Source organism: Saccostrea cucullata, unplaced genomic scaffold (assembly GCF_032062105.1).
Source record: "Saccostrea cucullata isolate Sc308-1 unplaced genomic scaffold, CSIRO_AGI_Scuc_v1 ctg787, whole genome shotgun sequence".
NCBI classification, from domain to species: Eukaryota; Metazoa; Mollusca; class Bivalvia; order Ostreida; family Ostreidae; genus Saccostrea; species Saccostrea cuccullata.
The window spans coordinates 233,823-256,762 of record NW_026933448.1 but is presented as its reverse complement, the minus strand read 5'-3'; the positions used below and the strand labels follow the sequence as shown (position 1 = coordinate 256,762).

Below are 22,940 nucleotides of genomic sequence, written 5' to 3'. Positions count from 1 at the left end.
AAGGTGCTGAAACAACCAACATCCTGTTACTATAATAGTTTGTGTAACCATGTGCTCATTTTTGGTGCACACCATTTTAACAGTTTACTTTATTCTCATTTTCTGATGACCAAAGTCTTTAGTAATGAAAGAAAAAAAAAAAAAAAAAAAAAAAAAAAATATTACATCCTAACCATGATAACCAAATTCTCTGCCTGATTTAGCGTTAAAAAGCCTGTTAATACCAACAACACCTTAACATTGCAGGATTCATGTTCTATTAAGAACCTGTCAGGTTTACTTGGTAGTTTACTATGAAGAATTTGGTATGTTGACATTACACTGAGCACCAAATGACCCCGAATTTTTCTCAGCGAGTAAAACATTCTCAACCCAGTCGTATAACTTAATATCTAGACTACACAAATCATTAGAACCTTATTGTATATACATACTAAATCGGGTTTAATTTTATCAACTTCTGCGAGCCTACGCTACCATATCAATGTAATGCAACCCGAATATCCTCTATACAGAACCTTCTCGCTGAGATATTCAGATAGAAATTGATATTTCACTGTTCTACACAAATCTGCAAACGAACAATAAATCAATATCTTTGAATCAAAACCCTACTCTGCATGAGTGACACAATATAAATACTCACACCTAAGTAAAATTTGTAAACCACATTTTGGAGCCGATATGATATTCTGATAAGGATAAGGCTAATAGCCGTTACTAGAGGACGCTTAAGTATAAAACCCGGAAAACCCTTCGGGACCCATGAATTCAAACAAATTGGTAATTAATAAAAATATGCAATTTATTACGTATTTAGATCACATAAATTCCTTTATATACATAAATACACTTAGGGTACTGTTTTTGTTCGATTTTCATCCAACTACAAGTTTTCAAAATATCCTCAACTATCGTCTCCATCAATTAAACGCATGCCTTTTTTTTTTTTACATATATCAAAACGGTTTGATGATCAAGACTCGTTTCCACTGCTTACTTTAATTATTTCCCGGGAGACAATTGATGGTTGCATCAGTGTTTTCTTGTATTTTATTTATTTCAATTTGCAGAAGTACGTAGTTGAATGATGTGAAAAGTGATAGGATTTAAACTCTAAATCTTCTCAATAGTCATGAATAAAGATTCATAGAATGCCAAATTGTCAAAAAAAGTTTCCCGAGATTTCAAATTTAAACTTCAGCATTTACGTACTAGTATATAAATGGTTCGTGTGAAAGAGGTGTCCACTAGAATTTATAAGGTTGGAGCACCAAACGGCACTTCCAATCCTTATCTGAATTAATCTGATCGAAATTATGTAAGTGTTGTGCAGAAGTTTTACTAAAATGTCCGAGACAGTTAAATTGAAATAAACATATAGCATGATTTCAGTGCTGGCTTGTGTATATGTATCAGGAATTGCCGCAGGATTTGGTAAGTTTATATGTATTTCTTTTCCGGTTAATACACAGAAGGATTGAGTGTAATTACGGTGTCAATGTACAAATGTACATTAGATAAAGACAACCTGGCCTAAATCTAAGAAGGTGAAGATAAAGAACAATTACATGTACGTACTTTATAAATCCCGTAAACAATATAAATGGTGTGAACATAAACACGAAACACGGGACAATATCAAGGGTGTTAGCGGGTATCTCGGAGGGGCTAACATACTATTCCTGCATCAAGTGTCCAAACCCTCTGTTTTGAACAGGGGCCCGTTTCACAAAACTATCTTATGACTAAGATCTGTCTTAAGACCGAAAATTATCGTAAGATTGCACCATAGCCGTTTCACAAAACTGTCATATCTTATGATAATCGTAAGATCTATCATAATCTTAAGACAACTAGATACATGTCTTAAGTCTAAAGTGAAACTTGTGACAATATGTATTTTGGCTAAAAACCGAAGGATATTTAAAGAAAACGGTTTTTAGAGATAGAACATTCCTTTAGACTATATCCGGCCAGTCAGAACAATGACACTCCCACCCCCACCCCACCCCCACCCCCCAAAAAATTGCGAAAAAATATACGATTGAGAAACTAAAATGTACCTACATTATGTATTTCCACTTTATTCATTTCAAGACATTTTCTTTGGTTGTGCTCCCTCCCAACTGATTTGCACACCCCAAAAACCCCAAATGCTTCTTTGGACCATGTGCATTTTTATGGATTTGATAAGTCCTTGGATTTTACTTTAATTTTTCTTGTTACAATGTGGCATACAATATATACATGCTTTTTATATGTTTCTAACTGTAGTGATTTAATTTTAAAATAAACATTTTATTCAGTCGTACAAAATTAGATGAGGTATCCTTATTAATCCAAAGGAATGTGTATGACAATTCAATATGTTGTAATATTTCATGCTGTATGTACTTGCTTTCTTTATGCTTTTTCTTAATAATATTGAAACCCTAAAATTTTGAATAGAATTTTTTCTTTTGTTTCTCTTCTTCATCTGTTAGCATTGTTATTTTGTTGCAGTAGTTGAAGCGTGTCAAAGACACAAAAAAAAAAGTTACGACTAAGACTGAAATTTTACCACACTTTCTTTTTTTAATTTGATAAAAATAATTTTCTAAATAATTAAATCAAATTTATTCATAAAATAATTTTGTAATGTAATAGAAAAATAAGATTTTCGCAGCTTACATGTAAATAATGTTGTAGAATGGGGGAGAAGTTTTGCTCTTAGTTGAAAGATTTTTTGCGAAAAGGGCTAATGCATCGAATAAATTTTATGAACGAACTTTGAACAAAATTTGGTTTTTCAAATGGATTAATTGAAAAAATCTTTCATTATTTGCAAAGCTTCAGATACAGTAGTAGTTTTAATTAAAAGTGATCACATGCATTTTGTCAAAAACTTCTATTTCCCGAGCAAAAAGAAATTTCAGCAAATTTTCTTAATTTTTTTGTGATGAAATTAACTCAAATTTAATTTTGATGACCCCCCCCCTTCCCAACACACACACACAAAGTACATTATCTTTAGTTGATGCAATAAATTTTGTTGTTTTTTTTTTCGAGTGTTTATCAGCAAAACAAAAGTATATGAGACACACATTATTTCAATATTTCAAAGAAAATTTTAGAAAGACCTCGTGAAAACTTTGTTTAAATCCCTTTGATATTGAAGTATGGAATATGCATGTCTTAAGACTTGTCTTAAGATTTCTTATACTTAAGATAGTTTTGTGAAACAGCAGTGACAAATCTTATGATTGTCATAACTCAGATCTTAAGATGATCATAAGATCTATCTTAGGACAAATCTTACGATAGTTTTGTGAAACGCGGCCCAGGTTTACAAAGAAACAAAAAATTGCAATCAATGTTATCAAACAATGGAATAACAAATGGTTTGTTCTTATTTCGCCTTAACTCTTTTTGTAACTTTCAACTCGATATGGAATTATATCGACAAGGTATTATCAATTAAGTATGGTTACTTTCATTCATATGTGGATTCGATATATCTCACTTAAAGACATTGTTGTGTCTGCCACAATTGTTTTATATTCGAATGTTTTACTGACTATAGACGACAAAGTTCAGCTAAGAACAAAATTGTATGACAAATCGAGTTGGCAAGCGGGCGTAGTCAGATCAAACTAGATATTAATATTTTTTAGATCAGTAGAAAATCGATTAATAAAAGAAATGAATACAAATATAAAATATGCTTCAAGTTTTCCTGTTTTACGCCAGTGTGTCTCTTGACAATTAAAACTAACTGCAGTTAGCTTTAGCTTTCCATTCAAGCTTCTAGAAAAAAAAGAACACTTCTCCTAGATGATCAATATATAGGAATCAGGGAGAGCGTTACCGGTGAATTGGCGATGCTGACCCCCTCGTTGCCATCTTATCCCATCTCTTGAATTTCGTGGTATTTATGATTTATACTGTACGAAGTCGACAGACTAGTATTTTTTTCGACAAATTATTCCTAAGCAAGCACTGTTTATTATCTTCACGTGTTTCATATACTGCATGTATTATAGGTTCAGTCATGGAAATTATTGACGAGCATTTCTTCTGTTTCGTTTTTCATTTTATTGAGCTTTTAATTGAAATAGTTTCGTTGTTTTATGCAGATTGGTTAATCACTGCGATGAAATTAATTAAATGAAATTAATGCATGCAGAGATACGCAAATTGGACTAAGAATCTTTGACTTCAAAGCAATTCTATTATTATTACATTAATTGCCTATCACAATCACTCTCAGACATGCGTAACTTGCTCACTCAGTTGATAGACTTAAAAATCAGTAAAACAGGAATGCGATTACTTTTTCAACCTAAAATTGATAATTACAATAGTGTAATAAGACCCTACTCTTTCAAACAAAATAAAGTCGTTTTCAAGAGGTTGTTTCCATCATTTGAAATAAGCTAATGATGATTGTGAAGCCAAGTTTCAACATGATACTAAATATCAATTATAAATATTTACCAAATAATATTTAGTTTCTTGTGGTCAGTGTTTCAGAAACAATGGCCCCTAGTATATAGTATCTTTGTGATAAGTAGCACTCTAGCGGAAATTTACATGTTTATCAAATTCAATGTCTGCCTAATTTTCTTACACCAGTCACGCTAAGAATAGTATCATATGATAATATTTGTCTTTTTTATAATATCAAATTATCGGGCGAATATAATGACGACAAAACTCATTTGATTTGGTAATTTTCTGTTTATGCAGCCAGCAATAAATTGTTCAACTCAACTATAATTAATTAATAATTAATGTTTTAATGAATTTCTTAAATTAAACGTAATTGCTTGACTGCCTCAATGTAAGACTGATAAATTAATGATGCTAGGAGAAGGAAAACGCGAGGGAAAATCAAGATATCTTCTTTGCATAACTAACCAAAACAAAATGATCAGACGAAGTTGCATTCATTTTAGGTAAAAAAAAAACCAAGTATTTATCTCTGTATTTCTTACTTTTTTGGTAGTGTCAGTTACTTTAATGAAATCGGTAGAATATATTCTACGGCTTCCCACTTTGTTTATGTTTATACTTGTTTCCCAAGACTTTGTTTCAGAGAAATGTCATTAATCTATTCCCTAAAACGTGTGAAAGGTTACTGTTTGTAGCGTTTTATTTTGTGTGCCTGTCTGTATTTTGTCTCTGGGTCAAACTTATGAAATTCTTACTTCCACTGATTTTTAATACTTTTTCAGTTATCAGAAAACGATTGTAACTTGGATCCGGGGGGTACTTGTCCAACAATATTTAAATATTGCCAAATGTAGTATCTCCTTGAGTTGGGGAATCCATCTTACGTGAATTTTTGAATTTTTCTATAAATGAGAATGAAATCATCTCATCAAGATTACGGTGTTCAAAGACAGGAATAACACAAATAGAGTAAAATCAAATGTCTGTATGAAATCTGCATGATTCAAGTACAGTATTCAGTTGCCAAAGTCAAGTTATGAGACAGTTACTTCTTGAAATGCAATTTTCGTGAAGCAGTTGCTTACAGTATTTTCTTTTTGATAAATAAAACATGAAAGAAGTAGAATAAATGGAGATAACGAACAGCATAAAATCCCGTGAAAAAATACTAAATAGGAGCAGAGAAAACGGACCTCCGAAACATTAGAAGTGGGAACAGGTGCCATGGAGGAGTGGACATCCTCTGCCGACCTGCCATACACGCCGCATATTCCCTGTCATGATCGGGATATAACAGAAAATCCGTCGATAGTTCAGTGTATAAATTATGGACTAACTATTAGTATGAAAAACGTCAGTCAGCATTTGACTCAATGATATATTATATTTGCTGACAAGGTAATTGTATCGACCATAAAACTTACGAAATGATGACTTTAAACGAGGCTGCTGATATTTTTGTTTCGTCAACCAGTTTGTGAACAATTTACCTCGCTTTAGAAATTGTACGAACGTAGAGCATGATCTTGCGTATCAAATCAACTGAGAGATGTAAACTCCGTATGCAAGTGATGAAGATATGTTGCTGCACGAATTAAAGTCATCACGTATATCATAGAGCTTGGTTGTTATATTACCATAATCGTCTTTTACAAATGAAATATCCAAATATAACAGTTGTGTCAGACTTTGTGGTATCTTTTCTCTCAAGCTCATCGGGGTATATCGTATCGACACAAAAATGAAAATGACCTTTGTTGATTGACAATACGTCAGTATTTCTTAGTTTAAAATGTATCATGTGGATCTGGCTTAAGTGGGGTCATTTTAAAGAAAGTCAATTATTATAACATGAATTGTTGTTTGTTTCAGTTAGAAATTCACCAAGCATCATAGACGTTCAAAAGACATCACAAGTTACTAATGGAAATACACAAAGCACAAGTCATGTCGAGAATTCAACGTCACCACCACTGCTATCTAGTACAATAGAGAATGACGTCACAACTTTTAAATCACACCGTCAGCCTTGTACCCCGGAAGAAATTCAGCGTCAGGCATGTCTAAACAATGGGACCTGCTTTGTGTTGTTGATAGAGGGGCGTTCTACACATTGTCTGTAAGCAGAAACTATAAAACAAACTTCTCTGATTTGATACTTGTGACCGATTTTTTGTTATCAGAATCGCTTGGTTTGATTAAGTGGTGTATTTTTCCTTTTAAATTAGAAATTATTATTTGCAAAGAATATGCTTCAATCTAAATATATTCATCTATAACTAAACTGTTAAAGCATCATTTTTTTGTTGTCGTTTAGTGCCAAATATGAAAAAAATACCCTGCCCAAACTGGTTTCAAAAGCTGAAAGAATACAATGTTTATACAGAAAATACAAAAGTACTAAAATTTTACTTTTATATTAGTATATTTACCTCCACTGAATAATTTCTCCTTTATTTCTTAAGGAAACCCAATGCCATTAATCAGTGCATGAACAACACTAGGCATATCACCTGTAATGATTTCTTGATCAGTGGTTGTTCCATCAATGAAATGTACAAAGACGGACGTATCATTAATACAATAATTAATCTTTTTAATTCTTCTTTAAATGATTATTTAAAAAGATATAAATATAAACAATAAAATTATTTCTTTGGTTGTTAGTGCGGGAAAGAATGTCACAGGTATTGCAGAAAAAAAATTACATAACCCGATCATGTGGTTTATGTATCTTTTTCTGCAACAGCTGCAACATTCACTCCCGTACTAGCAACCAAAGAAAGCATTTTAATTGTTTAAATATATAATTAGTACATAAGTATATACAGAATAGTTTTCTGGACATTATCTGAAAAACAAATGAGACTTTTATGGGAAAATCATCTGATATTTTACTAAAATGATTGTTTCAGATGCCGAACGCATTATTATGGATCCAGATGTTATTTTTATTATCCGTTTTGTAAGTAGATGTATGTTTTTAGATACTGTTAAACATATTATGAGATAGAAGCAGTTATAATGATATTGAACGAATTTATCCATAAACTTAGTGAACAATAGTTTGTTTGTGAATTGACCGTTTATGATCTTACACACGATCATAACAATGTTACCGTATCATTTACTCAAAGCGTTCAAAAATTTTATAAAGTATCGAATATATCCTTTTCAAAGTTTGTAAAGTACTAAAAAGGGGAAAAAATAAACAAACCATGAGTATTATGCATATGGGATGCTTGTAAATCTACAATTAAAACAAAGTCTTTTTGTTAACTTTACAGATATAGACTGACAAAATTAAACTTTAACTGAACCTTTCTAATATGATACCAGATATAGAGTATTTAACTAAATTAAAATCTTTCTTTCTGATATGTTTACATTCTGTAAACAATATGCATTAAACTAAAACCGATTTTTTCTAAAATCTTTTCATATTGTTGACAATGCATATTATATACTAACACAAAATGTTTTTCTGACTTCATTACAGATGTAGACATATCTGGGGTTGGATGACTGTGCCAATACTTTAATTTATGATTAGTATGTCGTTTTTATGATATAAAAAGTTTTAAATAGTTCTTATCTTTGACGTTTTAGTATTTACATCGCTTCTTGTTTCTATTTTTCTCGGCAATATTTCAACATTATAAAAATGTGAGGAATAACTGTCCAATTTGCTTGATTATTATCAAGAAGCCAAAATCTCCGACATTTTTGTCTTAATTTAAGGACCTCCAAAACATTGGAGAACATTATTAGTGATCAGGTGCCACAGAAGAGTGAGCATCCCCTGCCGCACGGTGACACCGAGTGTGTGCTCCTTGTCATGACTGGGAACTTATTTCAACAAATTCTATTAATCAAAGCACTCCTCCATGGCACCTGATCCCGCCTCTGATGTTTTGGAGGTCTGCTTTTTCTCTACTCCTTTTCTGTATTGTTTTATAGACTGAATATTGAACACTGTTCATTATCTCAATATATTTTATCTTTATTTATTCCATAAGTATTAACGACAATCTACATATTGAAACTGATAATAATTATTTGTATTTTTAAAAGATATAACTAAATTAGAAAATGATAAATACTTTCTTTTTATAGACATATTTTACTGAAAGAATAAAAAAAAGGCCATTCTGCCAAGTCATTGAGCACCAAGGGTAGGACTAAGCCTTTTAAAATGGCTTTTTATTGAAAGTTTAAATAAAATTATGTAAAAACCATTTACAATTTGCGATTTTTTAGAAAATGATTGAAAAAATTTTTTACAAGAATTTTCCTAAAAATCTCTATGTAAAAATGATGACATTTTGGCCAGAAGCCCTACCCCCTTGATAAAAATTGAATCTAACTTCACCTTTATGGCATTCTTCCATATATATATGATGAATTTGGCTTTGTCATTCTTAGAAGAAGATCTTTTGTCCTTAAGAAGCCTTTTATATATATTTTATTAAAACAATTTCTGCATTTATTTTAATGCCCTACCTAAAGTTGAAAGGGCGAACAAACTTGAATCTACACTACATTGAATGCTTCCATATAAATATGAGAATTAATGGCTTTGTCATTCTTGAGAAGAAGATTTTTAAAGAATTTTCCTATATATTTCTATGTAGCATGCTGGCCATTTTGGCCCCGCCCTACGGGGACATGAAATGAACAAACTTTTTCACACTGCGCGTGAGCATGCTTCCATATAAATATGATGAATTATGGCTTTGTCGCTTCTTGACGAAGAAGATTTTTAAAGAATTTTCCTATATATTTCTATGTGTGTAGCTTTTGGCCTGCCCTACCCCCGGGAGTCATGATTTGAACAAACTTGAATCTACACTACCTGAGCATGCTTCCATATATATATATGATTTATGGCTTTGTCATTCTTGAGAAGAAGATTTTTAAAGAATTTTCCTATATATTTCTATGTAAAATTTTGGTCGGCCATTTTGGCAAAGCCCTACCCCCAGTGGAGTCATGGAACAAACTTGAATCTACACTACCTGAGCATGCTTCCATATATATATGATGAATTATGGCTTTGTCATTCTTTTGAAAAGAAGATTTTTAAAGAATTTTCACTATATATTTCTATGTAAAATTTTGACATTTCATACAGATTTTGAAAGCAACATTTTGGCATCAAGGTTAACTGATACTGCCTAATTTAAAATGTTTCTACCCCCGGGGGTTTTCATGATTTGTCAACAAACTTGAATCTACACTACCTTTTAGCATTTTTTTCCATATAAATATGATGAATTTTATGGCTTTGTCATTCTTGATAAATATTTTTAAAGAATTATCCTATATATTTTCCTTTTAAAACTTGTGTTTCATTTTGGCCCCGCCCTACCCCTGGGGTCTGATTACAAACTTGTATGTCTACCTACCTGAGCATGTTTCCATATAAATATGATGAATTATGGCTATGTCATTCTTGAGAAGAAGATTTTTAAAGAATTTTCCTATATATTTCAATGTAAAACTTTTTTTTTTTGGCCCCGCCCCACCCCATTGTGTATGAACAAACTTAATCTATACTACCTGAGGAAAAGCAAGTTTCATCTTTCCTGGCACAGTGGTTCTTCAGAAGATTTTTAAAATATAACTAAATTTTCATTAATTCCCATTATCTCCCCTTGAATAAGGGCGTGGCCCTTCATTTGAACAAACTTGAATCCCCTTCACCCAAGGATACTTTGTGGCAAGTTTGGTTGAAATTGGCCCAGCGGTTCTGGAGAAGAAGTCAAAATGTGATTTTCAGACAGACAGACAGACACAGACATCACAATAACTTAACGCCACAAAATGTGATCAAAAAGCTCAATTTGGTTAGCTTTCCTGCACTTTTGATAGAATCATTCTGAAGTCATTCAGAACATATGAACTTTCGCTAAGCGTTTTACAATGATGAGGTATACGGACAATTCCTTAGTAAAATTATTTAAAAACTATTTACAATTTTTACGATATGTGCCAGACAAAATATGAAAAAATAATAACTTACAAGCTTTCAAGGTCACTGAAGAACCAACATAGAATTCAAGAAATGATGACATAAATTTAGATGACAGAAGCTTACCTTCTTATAAAAATTGATCGGATAAGGGGCTTCACCTTTATGGCATTCAATCATACAACTGATGCTTTTAGAGATCCGTGTTTGGGGTTAGGGTAAGATCTTTTGTCCTTAATGACAGCCTTTTATATTTATGTTTCATTAAAACAATTTCTGCATTAAATATTTTAATGACCTAAAGTTGAAAGGGCGAAGAAAAATAGTTTCAATTAAGGACTTTACATTGAATGCGATTCTTTTAAAAGAGTGTTAATTGCGATTAATTCTGAGTCAAGATATCCGTATGATGAAAGGGAATCAGTAAAAAAAAAGTATGTAGCATGCTGCAATATTGATTCGTTCGAAGATGAAATGCAACAGCGAGTTTTTCACACTGCGCGTGAGCCTGTTTGATTGTCCACTCGATAAAGTAAACAGTCTCGCAGTATCTCCCGCGCTTCCTTGACGTGAAGATGACAAAACCCCAGTGTCGTCGTGATTAGCTTTTAGCCTCAACCATCGTGAGAGCAGCAGCTGTCAAGCTACTCCGGGGACTTAATAGACGGATTAGTAAGTTTTGTTATCACCAGTGGACACTGGACAGACTACATAGCAGACTCTCATAGTCGTATAATACAAAGTCCAGCCAGTGGACCACTGGACAAACTACTGATAGGCAGACAGTACCTGCAACTGGATCCGTGCTCAAACCGATGATGATGGAATTAAAGATGGCTTGTGGCAGATTTCTTTTGCTAAAAGCAGATTAATGTGGGAAGTTTAAAGCCAAACATAAAATATCATTGCACTACAAATGAAACCTTAAATCTAAAACAAATATCTGACATTTCATACAGATTTTGAAAGCAACGAAAGTATCGAGTTACATCAAGGTTAATTGATACTATGGGTGGATAAATAACTGATATAAAATGTTTCTACGAAGGACTACGGAACAACTTTTCTGCCTTGTCAACTTCCGTTATAGTGTTTGTATTTTATGAGGTAAGACTTTTTTTTCACAACCATTTTATTGTTGATATTTAAGCTCAATACCGTTAGATATTGTAATGTGAACAATTATCCTTATTATGTTACATTCCTTTTAATTCATTTAATTTAGTTTCACTTACCAATACCTCTTTCACCTGGACTATTACAATTGTATGTCTACCTGATTTGAAGTGTACTCTCGCTTAACTAATGAACAGTATTTCTCTATGACACGTTTTGTATTACTGAAGAGCATGTGTTTTGCTTCACCTCTATACAACGTTTTGTGATAATAACGTTTTTGAACATAACCTCATTGTGTATGATTCAATTACAGCTCTTTACTGGTTTGTACAAAGCAAGCAACATTCACCAGGGTTAATAACTTTTTATTGCGGATGAAAAATCATTTTCCTTTTTCTATCGTTGCTCTGGGCCCGTATTTCTACCTTATGATGGAGGGCTCTGATTTCTATAAAAAAGCAAGGAGGAGAAAGCTCTTGTTAACGGCGACAAACAGCTCCATTTGTCATGATAAAATCATTTCTCATTGCCTTCTTCCTGTCATAGCAGCATCCAAACATCACAATAACTTAACTCCACCAGAAATGAATCAATCGTCTCTAATTTGGTTATTATGCTTTCCTGCACTTTTGATAGAATTACACGTAAATCAATTCGAACACGCAGTTCCTTATTTTCCTGGATATCGTGGATAATATTTACAGATTTGATCGTTTTTCCTTTATGGGATAGTTTTCTTTCTTGGAGAAAGATCAGGAAAAGACTAAGAATCAAAAATGCGAGCATATGGATTTACTCCCAGTCACAATCTCACTTAAAGTAGTAATTCTTGAGGCCGTAACATTATGGTAGTAAACACTCTCCGTATTCCTTGTATAAAAATAGGAGGAACAAAGTAGATATGAACAACAGATTGCCAGGGGATGCTCCCTCCTCCATGGCATCTGATCCCACCTCTGATGTTTTGGAGGTTCGTGCTTGCTCTGCTCCTATTTTATAGACCTTGAGCTTAAATACTGTTTGTTATCTTCAGATATTTCATCCACCATCCCGGTCTTCATTTAACATTAAAGTAGTTATCGGGAACATATAAAGGTTTTCATTTTGTCTTTTTTTTATCCCAACATATTAAATGATTCACAACCAAGTGCTCCACAATATGCATCAGAGAGGCACACTCTTGTTTCTTTGATTTTAACCTTTAAGGTTCATTGACCGTTCAAAAGAGGAATAACTTTCATTTGGCCAAATGACTATCATAACAAATTTGCAAAAGTTATCTAGAAGAAAGACGGCTTATAAACCTTAAAGTGTTTCCAAACAATGTTCATTGAAAAAGTTACATTTAATGTTTGATAAGAAGGATCAATTAGACAATATAGATGACATTGCAGACAGCTGACTACGTTATAACAAATCACATTCTTCTATGGCAACATTTGCAAAATAATATCATATATATAAGATACACCTCATTTTTATTTTATTCCATGGTTATGATTACTGTCCACCCTATTTTCTATTTCATACTTTTTTACAGCAAAGATAAAGAATTCAAAATTTCTTTAAAAGCAGACACCGCTTTGTACTTTATTAATTTATTACTCCATCCTGTTTTTCATGAAATTTAAATGCGTATTATGTTCATGAAATCAATTAGAAGGTTAAAAAATCCTGAAATTTAATGCGGAATCGTACTCCTTAGTGGTCACCTGAACTGTCCAATACAGTAATTTACACAGGATTGTAATAGTTTCTTGTCCCAGGGCCTTTTGTAGTTGTTGAAATTTGTAGTCATTGTATCTGTATTGTTTTGCTTTGTTCGTGATATTTAAGTGTATTTGGTTACAGATTGCTCTCAAGAAATTCTAATTACTGTCTGTGGATTTGACTGTAATCCCCTGCTAATTATCTCCATCATTCATCATATGGTTCTCATATCACCAAAAGTCACGTCAGGACTTCAACAGATGCTCTGGAACAAAATCAGGCCAACATAATTAATAGCTTTAATTTGTTCACTTCGATCAAAGCAATACTTATGCGGTACAACGTCGTTTGCTATACGATCAAGGAATTCTTGATTATTTTTTGTTGTTATTCATCAAAAAAATATAAATTAAAAACACAAGTGTGAATTTCAATCTTTCGTTATTGAAATTGTCTTTTAGAGGATAAGTCAATGGCATGAATGTTCAAGTCTTCTTTTTTTACATCTAGCTCAACGGGTTTTTTTATTCGACGGAATCCAAAATAGAAATGGTCTTCTCATGTAAATTAAAAGAAATTAAAAGATTAGAGCACCCTATAAATTGGACCTTAAGCTACGATTTCCTTAAACTTTATTTTTCATCAAAAGTAATGACGTAGCCAGAGGGACATAGCAGTGGCCTTATAAAAGCATGGAATTTACGATATAATGAATTTAAAAGAGATTGTTGAAATTCCTGTTTAATCTTCTCTACCAGTGTCCTACCTCGACTTAAACATGGATTGTACTCGTCCTGAATAGCGAAGTTTTAAGAAATTTAAACATGATGCATGATGGTGGAATATTGCTAAAAAAATAAGGAATGTTGTCGATAGAGAAACTGAAGTCATATTCGTTTAAAACAGCTCATTTTAATTAAAACACACCGTCTACAGTAAGCAAACCATTCAAATAATAAACAAATTTTGTCTTCGAAGACTTCTGTTCCCTTTAATTTTTCTTTAATATTCATGAATTGCTTCTCTAACTCAAATTAAGGCTTTCATAAATAAAGATAGAGAAACAATAAATATGATTCAGTTGACACTTCAGATGCATATGTAACGAGTAGTTTTTGATAGAATGGCCTTAGGTGATAAGTTGAGAGATAAAACAACCAAGATTTTCCCCCCGAAAGGCGGTCATACAGTCATCTCACAAGTATTGAATGAAATTTACCGAGGGTCCAGCGGCAACGTGTTGATTCAGGACCCCTCTCATGGCGAGGATGACCAATAGCAAAAAGTAAAGAGTTTTAAATTCCATTTTATTGAAGATGCAATTGTCAACAATATATTAAAAAAAATCCAGTTTTTGATCTGAGTAATGGTTATATACCTTAAAGAAAAGTTGCAAGTTTTAATGTTATTGACGTTTGAAAATTTGATAGCTTTAAATTTTATAAAAGTTCTCTGGAGTTTTTGAGAATCTGCATCTGATTTACACAAGTTCTTGAATATAATATTGCACAATATATCTGTATTTTTTTTTTTTTTTGCTTTGTTTTTGCTTTACAGTACTAAAGAACTATATGCGGTATATTGCATATATTTGCCCCCACAAAAATCAGATTTTGAAAAGTTCCTGAAATGTGCTGAATTCAATAAATTGTATGTGAAATATAAATTAACAGAAAACATTATAGTGTCAAAGCAGTGTATTCACATTTTTTTGTTTTTATGACGTCACAAACTAGTCCGATTTTATATCCTTTTTCAGAAAGAGGACAAATTGGACAAAATTTCAACAATTTTAGCTTTAAAATTTATAGAGCGCAAGTTTGTTCAGGAACAGTATTGACATATTTCATTGATATTATCATTCTACACATTATATCAAAATATTTATCCTGAACACACATGCGCTCGGTGACTTTTACTCAAAATATGACGAAATATGTACATTTTTCTGTAAAATTCATAAAAAACTGAAAATTACGTCATGTTTGTGACGTCATTACGTACATATGGCGTCATTACTTGTGAAAATATTCAGTGCTTTGAAGTCGGCATATACTCCCCTGTTTAAGAACTTAATTAAATATATCTCCATGAAAGTTTGATTTGGGGGGCAGATATTGGTTATTACCGAATAAAGTTCTTTCAATTTTTTGTCAGGAGTCAAGACAGTGACATGGTAGAGCATTTGATAGACCCTTCAATGTATATTTGTCTGTAAGAATTTTGATAAAGTTCAAAAATCCAGCATACGTAGGGAAGACCGAATGGAAAAAGTTTTAGACCTGAAATGTGAATTTGAAGAATTTCGCTCTCAGAAAGTAAACTGTGGGTGTATATATATATATATATATATATATATATATATATATATATATATATATATATATATATATATATATAAGGATAATGCTCACAGCTTTTCTAGCTGTTTCTTCATCATGCGAGAAGCTTTCTAATAAATCATCTAGTTTGTGATATATCGTTATAACAAGAAATATAGCCAAATAAAACTTTAGAGGAATCACTTGCTTCACTTAATCTTGCTCTTTTTTTGTTGTGTTTATTTTGCTTTGAGCATTTTAATGGAGATCCCAGTGTGAGATCTACTCACCATGCCTTCACTAACTCAAACAAAAATGTGATACGCATTAGTATATTTTTACATGATTTAAATTATAAGTTCAATTCCTCTACAAGCATATGGTACTATGATCACTACATAACACTTTAACACAAATTTCTCACGTATGCTGGAACAGAATTATCACTTTATATTTTAATGTATATTTCACGGAGCTCTATTTACACCAACTTGCTACATGGCTGTCGACCTTGACCTTTTATTCTCGGTAGTGACTTGAAACAAAGTAAAGAATCTGAGTGTGAAACAATAATCAACCCAATGCTGATTCACCAATAGTTTTGGTGTTCAAAAGTAGTCAACTGTCAAATCTTTTTTTCAGTTCTATTGATCAATAATTCAACATTTATATCTCAAAATTTTAGTTTTTAACTGAAGTTCAACATAAAATCAATGAAAAAAAGTCTATTAACGGTAAACTGATTATTTCAGGCAAAGCCGTCAATAATATTCAGAAAAGCATTTTACTCCTAGTGACCATTCATTTGACTACTAGCTGACTGCTAGTCGACAACTAGCTAACGATGAAATAGACATTTCATGTGGGTTAAGCTCAGATTTATACCACTAAAAACCAAAATGACTCGTTATCTTTGTGAAGACATTAAAGTTAGAACTATTTTGTTTTTTGTTTTTTTTTTTAATATAAATTCATATCTTTGAATAAACCATACGAAACATGATTAGTATAAACAGTTTTCCGAAAGAGATAATAAATCCAACATTGAATGAGTTTGTTTGAGAACTTCTCGATTAGATTCATGATTATTGGTGAGTTCCTTTTGACCCATTCCTACGTTGTGTGGTACCCATCTCTAGTTATGGATGACCATCCATCAATGGGGGGAGGGGAACAAGGTTACAATTTATCTCTCTCCGTCATGATCAAGAAAAACTGGTTCTTCCTCTGGAATTAAATTGCTGTTTGGTTTTAGATCAATGTTCTGCCTGCACTAGAAAGTTATTATGTTAAGTTTGGTGCAAGACAGACTTTCTACACGTGGTCAATTTGGGTGAAATTGTGAGAAAATAACAAAATGTCCCCAGAAATTGTATTAGTCATCATCGATAAAGTCTGTTTATATGGATGCCTGCTGGGGATCAGTAAACCATCTTGTGTAATTACGTTTGCTTAACATGACCTTCTTCGTCTCAGTCGAGCTTCAAGTGTACTCCGATATCAAGAAAACAGGCAATCTAATTAACAACAAAGATATTCAAACGTTTTTAGTCGCAGCTGTAAGGTTTTTTAGTGGAAGGTTGCCTAGAAACATCCTGAAATATAGAAATGAAACAAAGAAGCACTAGCTAAGTCCTACACATATATATAGCGTCATCATAAACTGGGAATTTGATTTGTCGTTTTTTCTTCAGTTTTCAATGTTCTTTATACCAAATGAATTCTTAAAAAATGAAAATATAATCATAATGTAATATTTTTGCTTTACATGAAAATGTTATTGTCATGAATAAAACAGAGAAAAGAATTTTGTTTATCTGATAATTCCTAACCATGGTAACTGATTAGTGCCATAATCTTGGATCCCAATTAGTGTCCTTAATTATGGCACTTATCTGATGCCCTAAATTTATTAAGTGTCTTGACATCTAACGATGGTGCAGCGGTCCTAATACTTGAAGCCTAATTCCCTAACAGGTGCCCTAACGATGGAGCCTAATGCCCTAAGACGGTGCCGTAATAATGGAGCCTAACGCCCTAACAAGGTGTCCTAAATGATGTCAGGTGTCAGACAGGGTATATAAGAAGAGAAATAGCGAGCAGATATACATGGATTGTAAACTGCATTTGAATATTACTAATATGCTTGTTAAAACAAACTTTTGCGTTGTTCTTTCATAAGATCAATTAAGATCTAGAGTTCCTAACTCAAGTACAGCATCCACAATATTTTTTGGCGCAGGGACTTTGTGAGTTATCACTCATTTGGGACAGATTCTAAGAGATATAGCCCGGCTAAAACCCGAAAACGTCGCAATAACATTAAAGATCATTTGAAAAGAAAGTGATAACCAAATTTCCCAGCATTGGAATCTTTGACAAAAATGTTAAAAGCGTCATTATAAAACAAAGAGAGTAAATTAAAACTCAGATATTATTATTTTGTTTATTTTCGATTTTGTTGCCAGAATTGCCAATGTGCATCTGTCTTTTACAAGTACGAAAATTGATATCAGTTAATTATTTTATATGGAAAAAAGGCATTAGAATACCTTTTGTTGTAGACCTAGACAAATGGACTTAATTCACAAGTTATAATAAAGAAAGAATATTCATACAAAATTGATGATATTAGATAGGGATGTATATAACCTATTACTGTTTTATTACAAAGAAAGCCACGATGTTGAATCAATACTTCCTATGAAAACATCAATCACAATACTTATTAATGAATCAAATAGTGAAATTCTTTTCAGAACACTCAAAATATCTGTTAAAAACACTTGAACATCAACGCTTTCACGTTCATTCTCAAGGCAAATATTTCAAATGGTTTTTTTCTTAATGGAGATGTGGAATATTGGAGTAATTAGGACTATTGTTAATGAGTTGGCTAATTCATTTGTTGTGTCTTGTGAAGCCAGATGTCACTTATCTCTCGTATTATAATCATTTTGTTTATCGCACCGTCAAAGCAGAAAGGTTTCATTTTCAAGTCTTTTGCAGTTCGAACACATCCTAGAGAAAAAAATAATAAAAATCGAATTAGGCTGATTTCGAGACAAAGTGGATGATAAAATATCAATCCGATAAATAAATAGTTTTCTGTAATTAACCAGCTCATTCCTGTACCTCTAATACACGGCATTGAGATATTGGCTATTGACAGGGGCTTGTTTATTACAGAGGAATACAAGTGAGACAAGGCCATCCGACACACACATTTATTTATATTCTTTTCTTTATATCGCTTATTACATTGTGTTTTAAAAACACGTTTTAGTGAATGTGTTATAATGTGGAAGTCTAAAGTAGAAATAGAAAAGCCTAACAATACCAGTACACTGTAAAAACTGCGTTTAGAAAATAAACACATCCATTACGTGTTTAGACCTAAACATGTTTAAGATTGTGTTTAACGGCTAAACACTTATATCTAAGCATGTATTATATCTAAACGTGTTTAGATTTAAGACGTGTTTAGATTTAAGTGTTTAGAAATTGAACACGTTCTGGAACAAACAGAGTTATCTTCCAGGAAATGACGCGTAATATTTTTGAACGTTAATAGAGCGGTTATCGAAACAAAGAAAATTCCAGTGTAAGCAAAAGAAGATGGATTAAAGGAAGCGAATCATAACCAAAGAGATAACCAGGAAGGGATTGTGAAATGCAGTTGAAAGGCAACAATACTACAAGAAAAGGTCTGTTTACTTTAGTATTTTACATAAATTGACTAGAATGAGAAACGTTGCAATTACACAAATGTATAGATCAAGATTTTCTTCTTTTATTTTTGGATTCCTGAAAGCTAGAAAGGAGTTTAAATTATAGAATGTCATTGAAAATATCTATATCCATATCTGTATCATATATACATAATTGTTAAATGGATTTCAATAAAGGTTGCATAATAGTAGTTAGTTTAGCTATCAGTGAGCAAGGGGCATATTTTTGTATAATTTCATTTCTTTATTACAGGATATGGTCCAGACTGAAACAAAAATACACGTCTCAGAGTAGCTGGTGTCATTTCCAAGTCCACGCAATTGTCGGTACATCTTCAGGATTTCTTGCATTTAAGAGGAAACTGAATTTTGTGAAGTATACTGTTCGGTATATTTTTAAACAACTCTAAAACATTCGTATGATGGGAACGGATTCCTTCCTGGCAGTTATGGACGAAAACATATGATCGTGTGTTTCTAGTGAAAGACTTGCAGGAAAATAATAAGCTTGATTAATTTTTGTTACAGACATGAGGAATAAGTGCATGCTTGCTGAGCTGATTAATATTGACAAGAGCCAAAATAAAATTTTAGTTTTTAATCTGTATGTATTTTGAATTTAAAATTCTTCAAAATAAATCTATGTTTGAAAGTTCAATAATGTTATAGTATTTCTGGAAAACTTATTTAATAATGTTTTTCTTCCAAAAATATGTTTTCCTGTGATAGTTTATAATTTAAACTATTCTGTTGGATCTAATGTTGTGGAACTAAACATGTTTAGCAACTTAACACTTAAATATTGATGTGTTTAGAAATGAGACTTTAGGGCTAAACGAAAAAAAGTGAAACAAAAAATGTGTTTAGGGGTTAAACATGTTTAGCAACTAAACACATGAAGTCTAACGTGTTTAGAAATGAGACACGTTTAGAGCTAAACGTGTAAAAAAAGTGATACAAAAAATGTGTTTAGATTTGTGTTTAGATTCTAAACACTGTTTTTACAGTGTAGCTTGTAGCTTAAAGCTTTCAGACGTAGCAATCCGTTGTCTTCAGGATAAATACGGATGCTGTGAAGGGTTTTACATGTCTATTTCAAAATTTGTTTCTTCTGCAGGTGAACCCAGGTGCTGCAATGGCTGCGGTTATTCTTCTTGATGACTTTCTGTTAATCATCTGTATTTTCTTGAGTCTTCTAGTGAAAGGTAAGAATATAGTTCTACAGAAATAACTAAAGCATAAAAGGAACGAAGAAGTGGACAAAATCTCATAAATCAAGTAAACAAAAGAAATCTTGAAAACAGTAAACTCCAGAAACATCAGACGAGTATGGAATCCGGATAGGGCCATGCAGTTTACTATCGCACCATCGAGCATCGACTTATAGGTCGATGGCGCGATAATGCGATGGCGCGATAACGATGAAGCGATGGTGCGATGACGATAGAGCTATGGTGCGATAGCGCGATGACGATGATGCGATGGTGCGATAGCGCGATGACGATGGTGCGATAGAACGATAGAGTAAAAGTGAATATCGCTTCATCGTCATCGTACCATCGCGCCATCGTTATCGCACCATCGCGTCATAGCACCATCGCTTCATCGTGCTATCGCACTATCGTCATCGCATTATCGTGTCATCGCTTCATCGTCATCGCACTATCGCACCATCACTTCATCGTTATCGCACCATCGCTTCATCGTCATCGCATTATCGTGTCATCGCATTATCAACCCAAACCTCGATGGTGCGATGATGCGATAGTGAACTGCATGGCCCTATCCGGATTCCATAGACGAGAGCTCAAATGTCTAGAAAGCATCCACTGATGACCGGTAACCCGGGATATGCAAAAAGCTAACTATATTTTGTTAAAGTCCTTGTAAAATCTTTCATTTTTCAGTAGCGGACATGAGTTTAAAAACTGTTAAATAGTCTGCTTTTGACAAACGAATCAGGAGGAAGAAATTAAAAACTACATGCAAGTAAGGGTTGATAATTGCTACACAAATAAGCAAATATCTTATGTTATCCCGTTCAAACATTTCATTATTAGTTGACCATTCTCTTCAATTGTTGGTAAAACATTTTATTATGAAAGCGACGTGAGGGGTTACAAGTTGAAAGCCATAGCAAAAGTCATCTTCTTTTAATAAAGAATTTTTTTAATAAGTCTGCTTTATACCAATATAACAGCTGGTCTATGCAAAATACAGGCTCCACTGAAATTCCTAAGATTTTTTGAAGGCCAAAGAGCACACAGAGATATTGTCAATTAGAAACTACTACAATATTTTTAAAAAATAGTTCTTAGAATTTATATATATGTTGAATCAGAATGACTTTTTGATCGACTGCAGTTGTATGGGTGCCAAAATTAAAAAAAAATTCAGCAGACATATATCCCACTTTCCTGCAGTAACGTATTTAAACAAAATACCATTTCCTATTTCTAAAGCAAATCACGCTTATTCCATTTTCCCACAATCGAGCATTTTACACGCACTTTCATAAGTACAATTTAATCTTAATTCAATGCAATTCCCATTTATTTATAAAAGTTAAAATTTCTTGAAATGAGAAAAGTTATAACCTTTTAAAATATTACGTCATAATTTTTAACGCTTAAATTTAGAGAAACTTGTACTGCGATAAAATGTGCTTGCTGAGAATACGTAACATCATATTTCAATGACGTGAACATTAAGTTTGTGTTGCTTCACAGTTCAGTAAGTTATTAAGAGATATACATGAAATATATGGAGATAACGAACAGTATTCAAGCTCAAAAGTCTATAAAACAATACAAAACAGGAGCAACGCAAACATGGACCTCCAAAACATCAGAGGTGGGAACAGGTGCCATGGAGGAGTGAGCATCCTCTGCTGACCGTTTACCCATTCTCTGTGCTCGTCATGATCGGTAAATAACGGGAAATTCCGTCTTCAATTCAATGTGTAAATAATGGCCGAACAATAAGTATGAAAAATATCAGTAAGTACTTGACTCAATGATTAACTGTATTTGCTGACAAGGTCATTGTATCGACCACAGAACTTACGAAACGAAGATTTTAAACGAGATTGCTGATATTATTGTTTTATCAACTTGTTTGTCAATAATTTACTTCGTATAAGTAAATGTAAATACGTAGAGCAAAAGAGCATGCTCTTAAGTATCGAATGAACTGAGAGATAAAAACCCCGTATGCTAGTACTGAAGGTATACTGTGGCATAAGAAAGAGAAGTGGACGATTGAAAAGTTAAAGTCATTATGTATATCAATGAGCTTGGTTGTTAGATTTCCATTAACGTCTTTTTCAAGTAAATTAACCAAATATGAAACAGACGTGTCAGCTTCTATGGTATCTTTTATCACGAACTCAACGGCCTGTGTCGTATCGACGTAAGAATCGAAGTAACCATCGTTAATTCTAGCCATTATGGGTGTCATGGGCTTGCTTGCTGAACAGTTTTACTTAGACTCCATCATAATTAAGAAAACAATGATATAAGTATTTTATAATAAATAGCATTACAATAAACTATTATCTACTTTATTGCTTATAGGTTGTTTTCAATTTTAAAATAAAAGCTATCATTTCATAGAGTTGTTTTTGGCTGACTTGTGACAAACGAATTG

General features: G+C 32.7%; 1 protein-coding gene across 1 annotated transcript in view; it reads left to right on the top strand.

Moving 5' to 3' along the window:
- Positions 1-1,308: 1,308 nt before the first annotated feature.
- LOC134238351 (neuronal acetylcholine receptor subunit alpha-7-like) overlaps positions 1,309-22,940 on the top strand; it is a 31,787-nt gene continuing 10,155 nt past the window's right edge. The window contains exons 1-4 of the mRNA XM_062720478.1: positions 1,309-1,437; positions 6,310-6,556; positions 7,353-7,402; positions 20,410-20,497. Of these exons, the coding sequence (XP_062576462.1) occupies positions 7,370-7,402; positions 20,410-20,497 (121 nt within the window). The 5' untranslated portion in view covers positions 1,309-1,437; positions 6,310-6,556; positions 7,353-7,369. The remainder of the gene's footprint in view (positions 1,438-6,309; positions 6,557-7,352; positions 7,403-20,409; positions 20,498-22,940) is intronic.